General features: G+C 43.2%; 1 protein-coding gene across 2 annotated transcripts in view; it reads right to left on the reverse strand.

Annotated features, from left to right (window-relative positions):
* Positions 1-4921: 4921 nt before the first annotated feature.
* prickle2b (prickle homolog 2b) overlaps positions 4922-14792 on the reverse strand; it is a 115352-nt gene continuing 105481 nt past the window's right edge. Inside the window, exons 4-9 of one of the 2 annotated variants that reach the window (XM_080461101.1) lie at positions 14305-14418; positions 13121-13258; positions 9239-9442; positions 8512-8698; positions 6590-7462; positions 4922-6486 (exon numbers count right to left, since the gene is read on the reverse strand). In XM_080461101.1, coding sequence (XP_080317227.1) covers positions 5531-6486; positions 6590-7462; positions 8512-8698; positions 9239-9442; positions 13121-13258; positions 14305-14418 — 2472 coding nt within the window. In that variant the 3' untranslated portion in view covers positions 4922-5530. The remainder of the gene's footprint in view (positions 6487-6589; positions 7463-8511; positions 8699-9238; positions 9443-13120; positions 13259-14304; positions 14419-14792) is intronic. The other variant, XM_080461102.1, reaches the window with a different exon arrangement.

Here is a 14792-nt window from a genome sequence, read left to right on the forward strand (position 1 = left end):
AACTTGCCACCGAGCATATTGACTCATGGGACGGATTAGGTCGAGAAGTGATGCCGAGTCGAACATAAGGTGTTGACCAGGAGCCTTGGAGGCTATTGAAAGGTCAAAGGTTACGCATAAGTGGGTGAGAATGCATTTTGGGATTAGCGGGTTTAGTCCCGGTCCACAAGCTCGATCGCTTGGCTATCTTTCAGTGTTTGGGTTTGTTTACGAAAGAGAGGAGTTGAGAAGACAGATGGACAGCGGGGTTACTGTCACATGATATTAACACGTCCCCGTCAAGGAAGAAGAGAGACTGTCGCGCCGAATGGCAGCAAGGGTAAACAGCATTCTATCAGCCAGCACTCAGAGAGGGAATTCCCCTGCAGCTCACATGACCTTTTATATAGATCATAATTCACACACGGACAATATCCCTGATTTATTCTCTCATATTGCGCGAGAACAGAGACTCACGCTGTCGAGACGAGGAAAAGATGACTTACCACTGATAATGAATCTCCACTGAAAATAAAAAATTGCTGCACGTAACCTTGAGAAAGTGATTTTTTTGGCACCGTGATAGCTGTGTTTGTGCTCTCCTGCCATGGTAATTGAAGACACATGACGGGCTTGAAGGACTGTGAGAAAGACCTCATGCGGTCGAGGCTGGTGAGTGCCTGCATGTAGACAGAGCGTTCACCTCCACTGGCGTGCCTGGAGGAGGGCCGGTTGTGTGTGCATGTGCGATAACACATCGCCGGCATTCTTTATTTGTAAATAATTGAATCGGGTTATTTTAGTTTGCTCTGAGCGCAGCTGTAATTTGCAGCCGTTCTGCTCTTAAGGACCGGTAATTATGGCTTTTAGAGTCTCCTAAAAACAACTCATATGGCCTCAACTCATGACAGCTGTGGATCTGGCTCTTTATACACACAAACTGACACAAATATATGTGTGGCTGTTAATTAAACCCGGTCATTTTCCACGTGGAGTGGTTTTTAATTCACGAGTGGATGGATTACTTCAGAACACTCACAAACTATAAACTTGATAATTGCAATCTCCTCATGCAATTACTTGATAGTCTCGATGATCTTTTTTCATGCACTGTGAACAGATCCCGTATTTGCACATTTTCACTCGACTTCCACAGAGACATAGCTTGCAGTTGGTGAATGGGATGGCTGTCTGGTCTCCAGACTAACTGGCTACTCTGTCAGAATTTAATGAAACAGAGAGAGCGCCAAAGGTAGCTCCAGATAACATTCCTCGACTCGTCTTCATAATAGAGGTTCAGTGGAGGCACGAGGAAACCAGGAGGCTCTGCAATCACTGTGGAGAAGCAGCTGCATTTTCAAATTATGGTAAAAAAAAAAAAATATCAATACCACAATTAACCTGCAGTGAATTACAATGAACTGTGTTGCTATGCAACAGTTAGTTAGTTATCCAACGCAATCCAGTTCTGTTGATTTTAGAGAATCTTTATTTTACTATGTGATTGCTTTTTTTTTTTTCCATCTAAATTAATAACTTTTCATCACATGGATTATCATTCTTACTCACGACTGATGTAAAACAGTACTACTAATATGCATTAAAGAAGTAGAGACATTGTCAGTCATGATCAGGTGGGATTTGTAAGAGTTCCAGGGGGTGTGGTTCCAACAGGGTGGAGGTGGTGGGGTGAAGCTTTCTTTTGTAATGTAAATGTGGTGGAGACTAAAAGCCCCATTTACACGACAACGTTTTCGTTTTCAAATGCAAAACTCTTTTTGTAACGGTGCTCAGAGCCACTGACAATGCAACTTTTTGAAAATGGCTCCCAAGGTGAAACTTTTTGACTCAAGTCGTTGTGTAAAAAGGGGAAATGCCACTCGCTGGAAACGGGGGAACTCTGCTACTGTGCATGCGCACCATGGTCGTAGTCGTTCTTCTGCACATGTGAGAGCAGCATGATTTCCAGTCTATAGTTTTATAGTCGAGAGTCATTGTAATAACAATCCAACTTGGTTGTTTGTCCATACAAAATATTCGTGTCCTCCCATTGTTAATGTTTATAGGGTACTGTTCTCTGTGTGCATGTGTGTGTGTGGAGTCATTATAAAAAAATAAACAGCACCTGCTAGTGGCTCTACATGAAAACCATATCGTTTTCAGCATCTCTGCCATTCACATGTAAACAGGCAAAAACAAAAACACTAAAACAAGTTTTCACATGAAACGGTGTAGTGTCTCACTAAACTAACGGGCTCTTACTAAAATTAACCCACCATGCCTTTCACTTTCAAAGGAAAAGCTTCTGACTAGCATGCCTTTAACTTCAAGCTTTTTTGATTGCTTATAGATCCCAACATCTGTTCACAAACTCCATTATTGTCATTTCCTTCGGGGGTTTTACTTACAGCATCTTTTGCTGTTTATTTAACCATATTTCATTATTTACATAAATACACTGATCTTGATTTTCTAGAGGCGCTTATAGATAAAATGTATTATTATCCCCATAATAGTAGGACTTAATAGCGCGATGTGTGATATGAGGAGAGATCATGTGTCTGCTATCTTTAATTTTCCCCCTGCAGATAACCCTGCTGGGAGAAAGATAACCCTCCAACAAAATGCAGACTGTCCATGTCTCTGATAATAACAAAGCCTTCTCTCCACGACAATATTGTAAAAGTCACATGATGGTACTTATTATGAGCTGCGATGGTACCAAACTACTCTTGGCTGTAATTTACTGGCTTGGCTGGCTATTTGAGTGTAACAACTGGAGGCAACCACACAACGCAGGGATTATCTCCCCGCCATCCGCTACCTTGAATATGGCACCGCGCAGGAAGCATATGGCAGCAATCTGTGGCTCCCCCTCACTGTACCACCTCCATTTGCTCTTAATTAAACACATGGAGACACCCCACACATACATCATTAGGGGGACTAATAAAGATACAAATATAATGACGTGAGGGGAGTTTGTGAGTCAAGGGTGAATAAAACAAAATTGCTGAAGACCAGCAGAATGCTTGTCGCGTCGCCATGGCTCTTGGAGAGAAAGCTTAGTGATGGACATCCCAACTTTCAGGTAATGTTCCCAGCAGCGTGTAGATAGTTTCAAGATTTACTAAAGACAAATCAGACAGTTACAGACCGTTGAGTCAGCTGTCTGATATAATTGATCACGTGTTTATGCAGCTGCTTTTTGTGATATTATGGTCAACTTGATTCGGCCCATTTTCCCCCCAAGTCTACCAGTTCTTCAAGTGTCCCAGAGTGAATATGAACACAGGAATGCACACACTGGAAGTTGAGGTTAGGTGAAGTAAACTTGCTAATGTGCCAGTCATGTCAAGAGCATTAAAGCTTCCATGTGTCTAATCAAGAGTTTGGCATTCACACACCTTCCTCCAAACATATGTGTCTGTGCATGTGTGTGTGTGTGTGTGTGTGTGTGTGTGTGTGTGCGTGGGTTTGTGGATTATGGGGACTGGCGGCAATAATCCCCTGACCACATGGACGTCAGAAGTAATCCAATTTACAGTATGACATCGCTTGACACTTAGCGATACAACCTGTTCACTATTCTATGACTTGACAATTCCATGCAACTCACACCAAAGGTCAAAATTTTGCCACATATAGTCAATCCCAGTGCTGCACGTATTGTAAAAGCGGTAGCCAAAAAGAAAAGTCTTAACATCTTAAACATTTTTCAGTAATGGCAATTCTGATTCTGGACAAGCTAAAGTCTGAGTCGTGGCGCCTTCTTGCTTTCCTCCAAAGAAGCCCAAAGTGAGCGCTTTCCAAGTATGCACATTTAGGACTGGAAAACTACTTGTGCTTCAATGAGGAGGAAGTCAAATTAATAGATTACCATCACATTTGTAATTTAAGACCGAGCTACACACATTTTGTATCATTCAGTGCATCTGCCTTTGAAATGATTGAGCCGAAAATCTTATTAGTAACTTGAACATTTTGTCACAGAAGTGAATAATGCCTTTAACTTAACCAATTATATGCACAGTTTACCTAAATTCAATTAAATGCGATGCACTTAACAGAACATTTCTTTATACTTTTGAGTAACGCTAAGACATTAAGAGCTTTACTGAGGTAAAAATGAAAGAATACACAGGTTGTAATAGTTCTGATTCTCTAAAGTATCACGTTCTTAAAGGTTCATTCGACAAAAGACTAACTGGATGCATCACTGCATGGAGTTGAATTTGATCAAATGCTGATGACAATGCTAACATTTAATCTTATCACACCACTAATCGTGTTTCAGCATGTTAACAATGTTGGCGGCCTCAGGGCTTTGTCTGCTCCAGAGGTTTGAGAATGAGATTTTATCCCATCCATCTTCTACGCAGCTTTATGCAAGTCAGGGTCAAGATGACTACGACTATGGGTGAAAGCGGGGTGCACTTTTGGAAGATTTGCATGTGTCTGAAAATTACAAAAGCACACTTTATAAAAAATATGTAGGAGAAGACTAAATTAACTGAAAGAATCATTGGCAAAGGGAAATGTCATTATTTAGCCTGTAATTGGTCAAAACAAAGCTAAAATTCAAACCATAAGAGACCGCTGCAGCCATGACATAATAATTAGCAGAAAACCTTTTGCCTGAAGCATCACCCGGTTCCAATAACAAAATCTCCAAGGTCAGCAGTTTTCAACTTGCTGAGGCTGATGCAATAAACCACAACTTTCGTGGCATCTGTTCCCAGGACAATGAATCTTTGTGTGTTTGAATGTGACTGCGCTCATTACTGTCTGACAATTCAACGGAGGATGACTCTAATCAAAGGCTGTCACCGTATTGTCATTCATTTATGCATTAAACAGATGGAGAAAGTGACTGTTGTGCACAGTTCGTCACTCGGGCTGCCGGCCTCTTGGGACAAACACCAGCTGTCAGTCACAAAAACTCACTGAAATACTCCTTTATTCCAAATGCAGGACCAGATCAGCCAAATAACACATGCATAAGTTGTTTCTGTGGTGTTCTATCTCTACTTTATAGACATCCTATACATAAATGATTCTATCCATAGAAAATATAAAAATATGTGAGACCTCATTTACAACCATATTTACACAGACTTCCTTAACTTAAGTGAATTTATTAATTCATTTATCTATATACACACTGAATTCAATTGTACAGTACATCCTATGACTCGATTACATTGCATGAAAAAGCTGAACTGTACCTTAACTGTTTGCTGCTTTGAAATGAAGTTACAGTTGCAATTGATTGCACTTCAGTGTTAGAGAAAACATTGTGATGTATCCGATAGCCTTAATATTCTGGAAATATTCTGAAACATTAAAATGAACAAACATGCAAACATTGTTGCGTTTTCACTGTTTACCGACTGTAATTCATCACTGACTTTCAATTACATGTTAATCAACACTTAATAACACTGAATAAATCGACTGGTTGTTTTGGTGTTTTGTTCCAGATGGAGGGGAGGGTGTTGGTGTACACAAGCCGAACAAACAGTCATTTGGAGGACCAAATGTCAGCGTGTTAAGAGATAATGCAGTTCTTGCTTTTTCTTCGTTTGCGAGTGTGTAACTGCCCACTCCGATTGGGTCCTCCCATCCCTGCGTTGTACTTATGAACCAGTTCCTGGTTGCTGAGGTAGCGCAACTGTATTGGCCTGGGGATTGGCTCACCCAGGAAGTAGCCTTCATCCTCTGATTCGGAAGACGAAGAGCAAGTGGAGCACCAGTCATCATCATCATAATATTCGTCCCATGAGTACTGGGACAAGCCAGTGCGTCTGCTGGCTCCTGGGTTCTGTAAAGTCAAGTCTGAGGTGGTCCTGGGGCACTGCCTGAAGAGAGGCGGCTGGTATCTTCCCACTCCACCTCCCAGCTGGCCCCTGGCACTCCTTGGCGGTGGGAAACGGTCATAATCCTCTTGGACACGCAGCTGTGGTCTTTCTTGTGGCCTTGCCCTGCGGTCTGCCACCAGATTCAGGGCGTTTTCTGAACGAGAACGACGAGATCTACGGGATCGGTGATGGTGGTGCCGCCGCCTTTGTGGGGCGTCTTCTGGAGCATCTATCCGGACGGTCGATCCTCTTCCACCTACTCCAGCGCCAGCCATAATGCCGCCAATCCTGCGTTCGCTAATTGGTGGCAGGCGCGCCGCATTGGCGCTACTAACCAAACTAATCCGGTCCTCTTCCTGGAAGGTGAAGCCAGGTGACAATTGATTCATGCCCATACCGACAGCCCTGCCAGGAGGATCACAAAACTGCACCTGGTACTGAGAAGACCTGGGGGGGATCATTTCCATATAGGACTGATTAGCATTGAGACTATGGATGGACTCAGAACTACGAAACTGCCCTGAGGAGTTTAGTGTGTCCATGTTGCTTTTCTCAGAAACGTTCATTCCAGAGTCTTTGCTCAGGTCCGGCATTGAGAAACGAGAAAGGTGCTCCTGGCGCTTTCCTCCGCCATCTGCCGAGTTGCCTGGAAATTAACAAAGATGCATTTTAGATACATTTTGCATTTTATTAGTTATTTAGAAAGGTAGTCCAATGAGAAGTACAACATCGACTGCTATCCTACCCACCTGTAGCATTGGACAGAGCCAAGGACTCGATGGATCCTCTTGGGGTTTGCTCAAGCGGAGTCAGTTGCTCAGTAAAGTTAAGTGCATTAATGGGGTTCCTGCTTCTTGCCACTTGAGTCGATGCTGAAGGGCCGGCATCTCTGTCCCTCTGAAAACCGTGCAAACTGATTGAGCGCTTATCTGAAGAGAAGCCATTATGGTGCTGAGAGCAGTGGGACACCTCAGTGAAGCTCTTTTGGGTCCTCAGTTTGGGTGGGTAGTATTCCCCCGGAGCCGGCTGTTGGAACCACGCCTCATTGAGAGAGTGACCTTTCATGGCTGAGATGGGGGGTCTCTTCAAACCTCCATTCTCCTTGATCCTGTGATCCTGCTGTTGGTTATTGTGTCCAGGATTGTAAGCGCTCCTAACGTTGCACTGGCTGAGGAGCTGCAGAGGAGTGGGGTTGGCAATGGGATTAGTCTTGGGTTCATAACTGTAAGTGCCACCTTCTTCCTCCTGGCTCTGCCAGGAAGGAGGCTCCCGGGTCAAACTGGGTGTTTGGCTGGAGAGACTCAGAAGGTCCATTTGTAAAGAAAGTGGGTCCACCTCCCCAGAGAACCTTTCAGTCTGCACCCCACCCCCTCCTCCAGTCTTTCCTGTCTTTGAGCTCCGTCTGGATTCCCTGGTGGAGCGAGCACTTTGGAAAGCTGAATCGGAGGAGTCGGAGCCGTTGGGCTCTTCCCCCAGACTGCAGGAGCGCGAGCAGAAGATTTGACCCTGCTTGGGGAGGAAAGGCCGGCCCAGCAGAGAGCGTTTGCAGCGGGCACAGCAGAAGCAGCCTTCTGTGGCATGCCAGTGCTGTCCGTCATACGTCATTTGGCCTTGATCAATGCCTGCAGGAGAGGGGGAAAAAAAATCAAAAAAAAAAAAAAAATCACATGAATTCAGAGGATTGAGTAAAAAATACAAGACGTCAATAAATATGCACAAAGCTGAATTAAAATGCAAAGCATGCTGTTTTTATCAAAGGGTTTGAGACAAAATCTTAGAGGCTTATTTAAAAATGCTATTTAATGTGAAAATAGTAGCATATTGCAAGTAACTTGTGGAGAACGAGAAAGAGGGCTTGAGGCAGTTACTTCTCTGTGCTTTGGGGCAAACTCATTATGAAGCTTGCCAGCGTTGTATAAACACAGAGCATTTTCAGAATGTTTCCAGTTGTAGCAGAGGAAAGAAAACCAGCTATTTGCTAATGGCTGCCATCTGCTCCAGAGTGTTTTCTGATGGTTTCAATTTATAGTATGCTATGTTTTTTTTTTAAGCCAAATACTTCTCTGTATCCGGTCTCAGGAATAATTACAGAGCAAATTTTTGCGATATGTGCTAAAATCACACCTGGGCATCCTGGGAGACACACCTACGCACACCAGACATTGAGGAGGCGGCGTGGAGCCAAGAGGTGTGTAAATGAAAGTTTCCAGCTGAAATGCTTTATTGCATCTTCTTTAACGGGGATGTCTGAACCATTACACAGTCTGAGATGTTTGAATATGAATTCAGCTGACACTTGGTGTCTGCTTCTGGGATATAAACAGATCCTGACGTTTAAAGTCACTTGATACAGTCATGTCTTTGCCTCAGGCTCCTTTCACACTGCGTGATGTATACCAAACATATTTCTGTACTCTGTACGCCGAGGACCTTCAGCTCCGCACACTTGTCTCAAATGGTTGATCACCAGTGATATTCCATGATAAACTGCTTAAAACCAAGGTAAGGTCCATTCTTTGAGTTAAAAAAAAGTTGCTGTCTTTTCACCTTTGAACCTGGCCAATTGCCATGTATTTAGTAATGAAATATGACTTTACCCAAGGTCTCCTGTGACCTTGCCATGACTAAGACAGTTAGTATTAACCCTGATAAGACTCAAGAGGCAGCGTACCGATATGTTCCCCGCAGGAGTCGCAGTATTCTGCGTAAAGGGACTCAAAGCAGGAGCAGCAGTATGGCCGTCCCTCCTTCATGATGTAGCGCTGGCCCCCCAGCACCGTCTCGCACTCAAAACAGCAGAAGTGCTTCATGTGCCAGTGACGGCCCTCGGCCTCGGTGCACTCATCCGCAAAGATGATCTAAGAAAAGGGAGATCGGAAGGAGGATCGTTTATCACAGGTCCACAGAGGATAAACCCTCAGCTGGGTTATTAATGCGTGCTGAATGACAGGACAAAGACCACCCCCCCCGCCCGGTCTATACGTCCCACTTTCTCCTCCATAGCTCTGTAGTTTTAGATCACCCCTCTTTGTCCTCGGTTTCAGCAGGAGGCTAATGTGTGTGGGGACTCTAGATGGTGCATTTGCTTTTAATTATGGTGCTGTTCAATCTACCTTTTGAGCACTCAAAGTGTCCTTGTCGCCACTTGCAGGGTAACAGGGTAAGTCGGTGTTAATAGTTGGGAGATGGGAATATTAAATGCCGACTCCATTAGGGTGGAAAGATCCCAGCACACATTAAAAAGCTAGCAGTTCGTGTCACATATACGTCATATGACTGTGGTGTGTATTTAAGCAGGCATAAGTTGGGAATGTGAATATGGTGCGTCCACCAACATTTGCTAAAGCGTGTGTGTTGACATGTGCAGACTAGAGTGTCTGCATGTGACTGCCGCTTACTTCATCGCAGGCGGTGCAGCGCGGCTTCAGCCTCTCGGCGTGGTGCCGCCCGCAGTAGATCTTCCCATCTTGGTGGAAGTAGATGAGGTCCACCAAGAGCTCGCTGCACATGCTGCATACAAAGCAGGCTGGGTGCCAGCACACGCCGTGACCCGCCCGTGACGCAAACACGGCGATGTCGCCACCATTTATCTGTCCTCCACACTGAAAATACACAGACGAAGAGAAACATGTTTCAGAAAGATGCTGATTATTTACGAATCCGAGCTTCAGATACAATCTGTACCAATCCGATACAAACCCTCAATATTTGAAAACTAAAGTGTCAAACTCATTGGAGTTCAGGTTCCATATACTGGACAATTTTGATCTGAAAAACTGCTCAGTTTTTGGTCTCAATGCTGCCGTATGACCCCGACGGTCACTGAAAGTGTAACTGAGTGGACAAAATCGGGGACAGCAGTTACCTTCACTGAAAAATTGCCATTCCTGTCATTGTGATTATAGTCTTTCCATGGGCCTGGTCGGACCTTTTCGCAGGCTAGTTTGGGCTTACAGGTCACATATTTGGTATTCCTGCTGGGAAATTCTTGATCTTTTCTCTGTGGTGCAACAAAATACTCTCCAATAAAAGCTCTGTATAATCACCGACACGCTTTATCAAGATATCAAATGCTATGTATGATTAATTGTATGATGCCATTCAAATAAATATCAAAAATAGCACAAAGTGGTGTTTCATTTTTACTCATTAACAGATAAGCACTTTAGAGAATTTCTCTAATGAGTACAAACAACAGACCTTAAATTGTGAATGCAAGAGACACATCTGGAAGCCTGTGAGCCTGCAGAGAAACTCAATGCTCTTTGGGAAGAACTGAATCTTTGAGTATTGTGATGTAATGCTTGTTGCTACAGATTGTTTAGGGCAGGAAATAGTCCAATAGTAGGAGTAGTCCAATAGGCCATTATTCATAAAGACAACGATCCTCTATAATTCAACATGAAGAGCACAACGGTAAGCAAAAACAGTGGCGACTATTGGACATTTTTTACACCCACTAATTGAGCAAAAAAAATTAAAAAATCACTTTGAAAATATTCTTGTCTTGATATAATTTTCTTCATTACAACACTGTAAAAGAAATATGAGAAACTGTTTATTATCACATTAGACACAGACAACAGTTCAAACCGGTGCGGTTGGGAAGATTCCAGGAAATAATCCAAGCAGTCTAATCAGATCCATAGGAGATGCACTGATTTTCATGAAAGTTGAAGGGATTTTTATCTCATCTTCAATAAATCTGTACACTGATCCAGTGTGTCGAATTGGTGCATCGCTGCCTTTGATGCAATTTGTGCATGAAAACTGAAGTAAACCCAGAGAACAAGGGGAGGTCTGTATGGTGTGGCTGGAGAGGGCGTGCACAGACAGAAAAGGGCGAGTGACAGACTGTTGGACGACATTGAGTGGCTAAAAACAGATATAGGGGAGGACAAAAGGGGGACCAAGATAGGTATGGAAGTATAGAGGCAGTGATGCCGGAGAGATAAACTCTGGGGGGGGGTGGGGGTGGGGGGTTAGAGTTACAATCAGGTTATCTAACTGGCGCAAAGCTTACGGCCATGAGGAGGGGGAGGAGTCGGGGGGATTCGATCAATACACACTCTCTCTCAACCTTCTCCCTCGTGTGTGTACTGGCTGAATGAGAAGCAATTCAAGCTGTAAAAAAGTGACACACCTGGGGTGGTTTTACTCCAGGTAGACGCTTCCCAGATAGATGCTATACATATACAGTATATATAAAAAAAACATCAGTTTTTTTCTGTACAGGCTTGCATCGGAAACTGCATGCTGCTCCACAACACTACACCACCTTAAAAAGAAATGCTACCTTAAGTGTCCAGATGGCTTCTTTAAACACGTGAAGCCCTGCTTGTCTCATGATGGACATTATGGGAGCGCACGTAACGCTACAGGTGAAAGGGAAAATAAAAGCTTGCAACTCCAAACCTGCCATCATCCCTGGAAGATTAACCAAACTACTCCAGCCACTTGACATCTCAGTGACCCGGAGCTTCAAGACGGCATTGCGTCACTGTGGGAGGAATGGATGGTGGATGGAGCGCACAGCTTCACGGCAACCGGGAGGATGCGCCGTGCAACTTTCCAGTAAATCATTTGGTTGACAATGCATGGACTTCTGTGACAACTCAAACCCTGACGACAGCAAGACGGTGCTCAGTTAGGTACTGGACGTGTTGTTCCGTGTGATAATAAGCACCTCATTAACGATGCAGGACACCATTCAACCTCTGTGTGTTATTGTGTAGCTTGAAATGTGAATTACATTTCCAAATAAATGTGACATAGTCAAGAGTGACTTATGTGTCTTTTTCATCTTTTCTCTTTTTTGACCGATACGATATATATATGCGTCGGACATCGGGACAGAGAGACCCGGCTTTATTTTTTTTTCTTTCCCCGGCTGTGATATTAAACTAATGTTAAGCTACTTTTCCAAAGGAACTATGTGTCTTATGTGTAAAAAATGCATTACTATTCATCCTCGGTCACTGAAATGTTACGAATAATGAACTTCTTATAATGAGGCGTCTAAATCGTTAGCGTCTATCTGGGAAGCGTCTAAATGGGAAGTGTCTATCTGGGATAGCACCCCTGGGGCACCAAAACAACAGGGGCTACTTCCAACTATGTGGAGCTTGCTATGAATACAGTGATGAATAGCTACAAGTGGATTCTGAAATGTGTTAAAAGTAGAATCCATTAAGCTAGTGGTTCTCAACGTGGGGTCCTGGATCCCCTTGGGAGGCCTCCAGACATCAGAGGGAAGTCCATGGATTTGCCTGTACTTCACTCTGCATGTCTTAGTGTTTGGCTTCACTGCGATGTTATAGTATTTCAGAGTTCAAACTGAATTTTCTTTTGTTAATGTAAATTTACATCTAAAATGTATTATGATAAAGTTTTTTTTTTTTTTCCATCAAAGTATATAAGGATGCTTTTACCTGACTGATATGTTTTCCTCTGAGCGTCATCTGATGTTTGATGAAGTGTCGGTCTTTAACATGTCAGTCAGATAAAAACATTTTTCATGACTGTCAGAAAACAATAGTGGCACAATAATTGTTAAATTTAGGGGGGGTTTTTGTTGTGGCATATACGTGATAAAATTTTTTATATTTTCACAAAAAACTATGACAACAATCTCAACATGAAGCCACTTTTAAAGAAACCTTCTGGTGCAAAATACAGTGGAATATCAAAAAACCTTCTCCTATAGCTGTTGTATTATGCATGTTTTTACAAAGTCACCTAGGCAACATGGCTTTGAGAAAGAAAGAAAGAAATGTGTTTTTTTTAATCTACCCTTTCTTTGAATTATTTACACTTTTCTTGGTGAATAGCGGGCCTTATGTTTGACATCCCTGGTTTAAAGGAGCCTGGGCATAACTATCTTAGTGCTCTCAATGCGCAGGGGGATAACAGTTATGTTATCAAGTCTCGCATCTGGTGTGATGGACGGAAAATAAAGATAAACCTCAGGTGCTCTGAAGAGCAGGACTTTGTTGTGAGAGTGATAAGGTCACAACATTGTGATAAAATAAGACAAGTCTGCCCATCGTTGCCCTTTATAGGTCAACACAAAGCTCCTCTTGTACATCATAAACACCCATCAGACCAGTCGGTGTGTCCGTCACACGATTCATTGCTTTCATTCCACCAGCCACATGACGCACCCCTGACCCCGTCACATTAGATTCACTGTTATCACGGCACCTGCAGCAGGAATGACATTTAGCCATGAAACCACGGCACAACGCAGGGACAATGTTTTCGATGCATCGGCTGGCTACCTGCTCACAGATCGCTCCAGTCATCGTCACCGGGAATGGACGGACGTTCCCGCGACCGAGGTTTTCCCGTTTCCGCTGGTTGCTGAAAAGCTTCAGCTCACGTTTCTCCTCATCGTCCAAGCTGTTGCAGTATCGCACCTGCACACACGTTCAAGTTACAGCTTTAGGAGTACAACACCAGCGTTATAGTTGGCATACATAAAGAGGTAGTACTTTATTACAGCTGCTGCATTTTTTAATTCGAAGAAACAAAGATGGTGAAGGAGCAGTGTGCTGAATTTTGTTAACTTGAGTAGTCAGGTTGGAGATTACGGCCAGAAAAATACCTTTATCAGAATGAAAAACAGATGTGGACAACTGGTGAGGCCCCATCCCCATTCTGTCCAGAAAACCAGCTCCCCAAAAAGCTTATGAGGAGGAAAGTCATCTTAATCATGTTTGAACCTCATTTTACTTATAAATTCTCTGCAATCACAGTATAAAATCATGATTTTAATAAATTTGTAGCCTTAATTCTAATATATCAGATGTGGTAGTGGAAGTGCTCTGTCAAAATGAGGCTTTTGGTGGTGAGAATGAAATGTTTGTGGCTCATGATCATCAAGTTCACTACATCTAATATACAAAGGAGAACCAACAGTGGCCAAAAAAGGATTTGGTTCCAAATGAGACATTAGCATGTCTTAACAGTGACACATTAGTGCTTTCATTCACGGATTAGGCTCAGCTCGCTGGATGTCAAATGTTTTCCACTAATGTTATTTTGATCCGTTTGGTTAAATTACTTCATTCCATTTTCCAGGATTTTGTCCTGTGAAAAAAATCCCACACGTTGGATGTTTTCACGCATTTTGGTCACAGTCAATATAAATGAAAACGGAGAAATATTTACCAAAGTAAGTCGGCACTACAAGTTAAAATGTGATTTAAACAGGTCAATTTCCCCATGTGCAATGACATGAGATGAATAATTAAGGAGGAGATGTCATAATGAAGAAGGCATTGGCAGCTACACACATAAACACTTCACTATCTCATTCCTGCCCATTAAGAAGACAGACTCCATTTTTCCTGTCCGTCTCATCCATACTCCCCTCTTATCTCTGCACTGCCCTGAAGGTGGGGAGGGAGTGATAGATGGATGTAGGTGGTTGGGAGGGGGGGGCGTCAGTTTGGACTCTCACCTCATTGTCGTGGGGCGGGAGCTGATGGAGCAGCTGTTTGATTCGGTATTTCTCTCCTGGGCTGTTCACATAGGGCACCTTGTCCTCAGGCAGGGAGCTGTAGTACTGATGCACCTGAGGAGCAGACAAAGGCGGAGAAAGAGGATGAAGCGAAAACTACATGTCTACGCTGACAAACCCAAAGAGTTCCCTTGCAAACAGGTTTATCTTTTAGGTGAGAAAAACGGGTCCAACTGTCAACTGAGAGGACCGACAGGTCAACTTGTTGCTTAAGACAAAAACAGAAAATACACTAACCTCAGACTAATAAGGGCTGTACCACACAATGCAAATCTAATGTCATTGGAATACCAACATAGGCGATGTACATTTAGCAAAAACTATTTTTGTAAAAAAAATCGGCTGGAGCCCATCTGCACTGAATTACTAAAAGTATTTCACTTCAAAAGCTTACTTCTTGTCTATAAAGATTGCACTTTATTGCCTTT

The sequence above is a fragment of the Lipophrys pholis genome (genome assembly GCF_963383615.2).
Source record: "Lipophrys pholis genome assembly, chromosome: 4".
NCBI lineage: Eukaryota > Metazoa > Chordata > Actinopteri > Blenniiformes > Blenniidae > Lipophrys > Lipophrys pholis.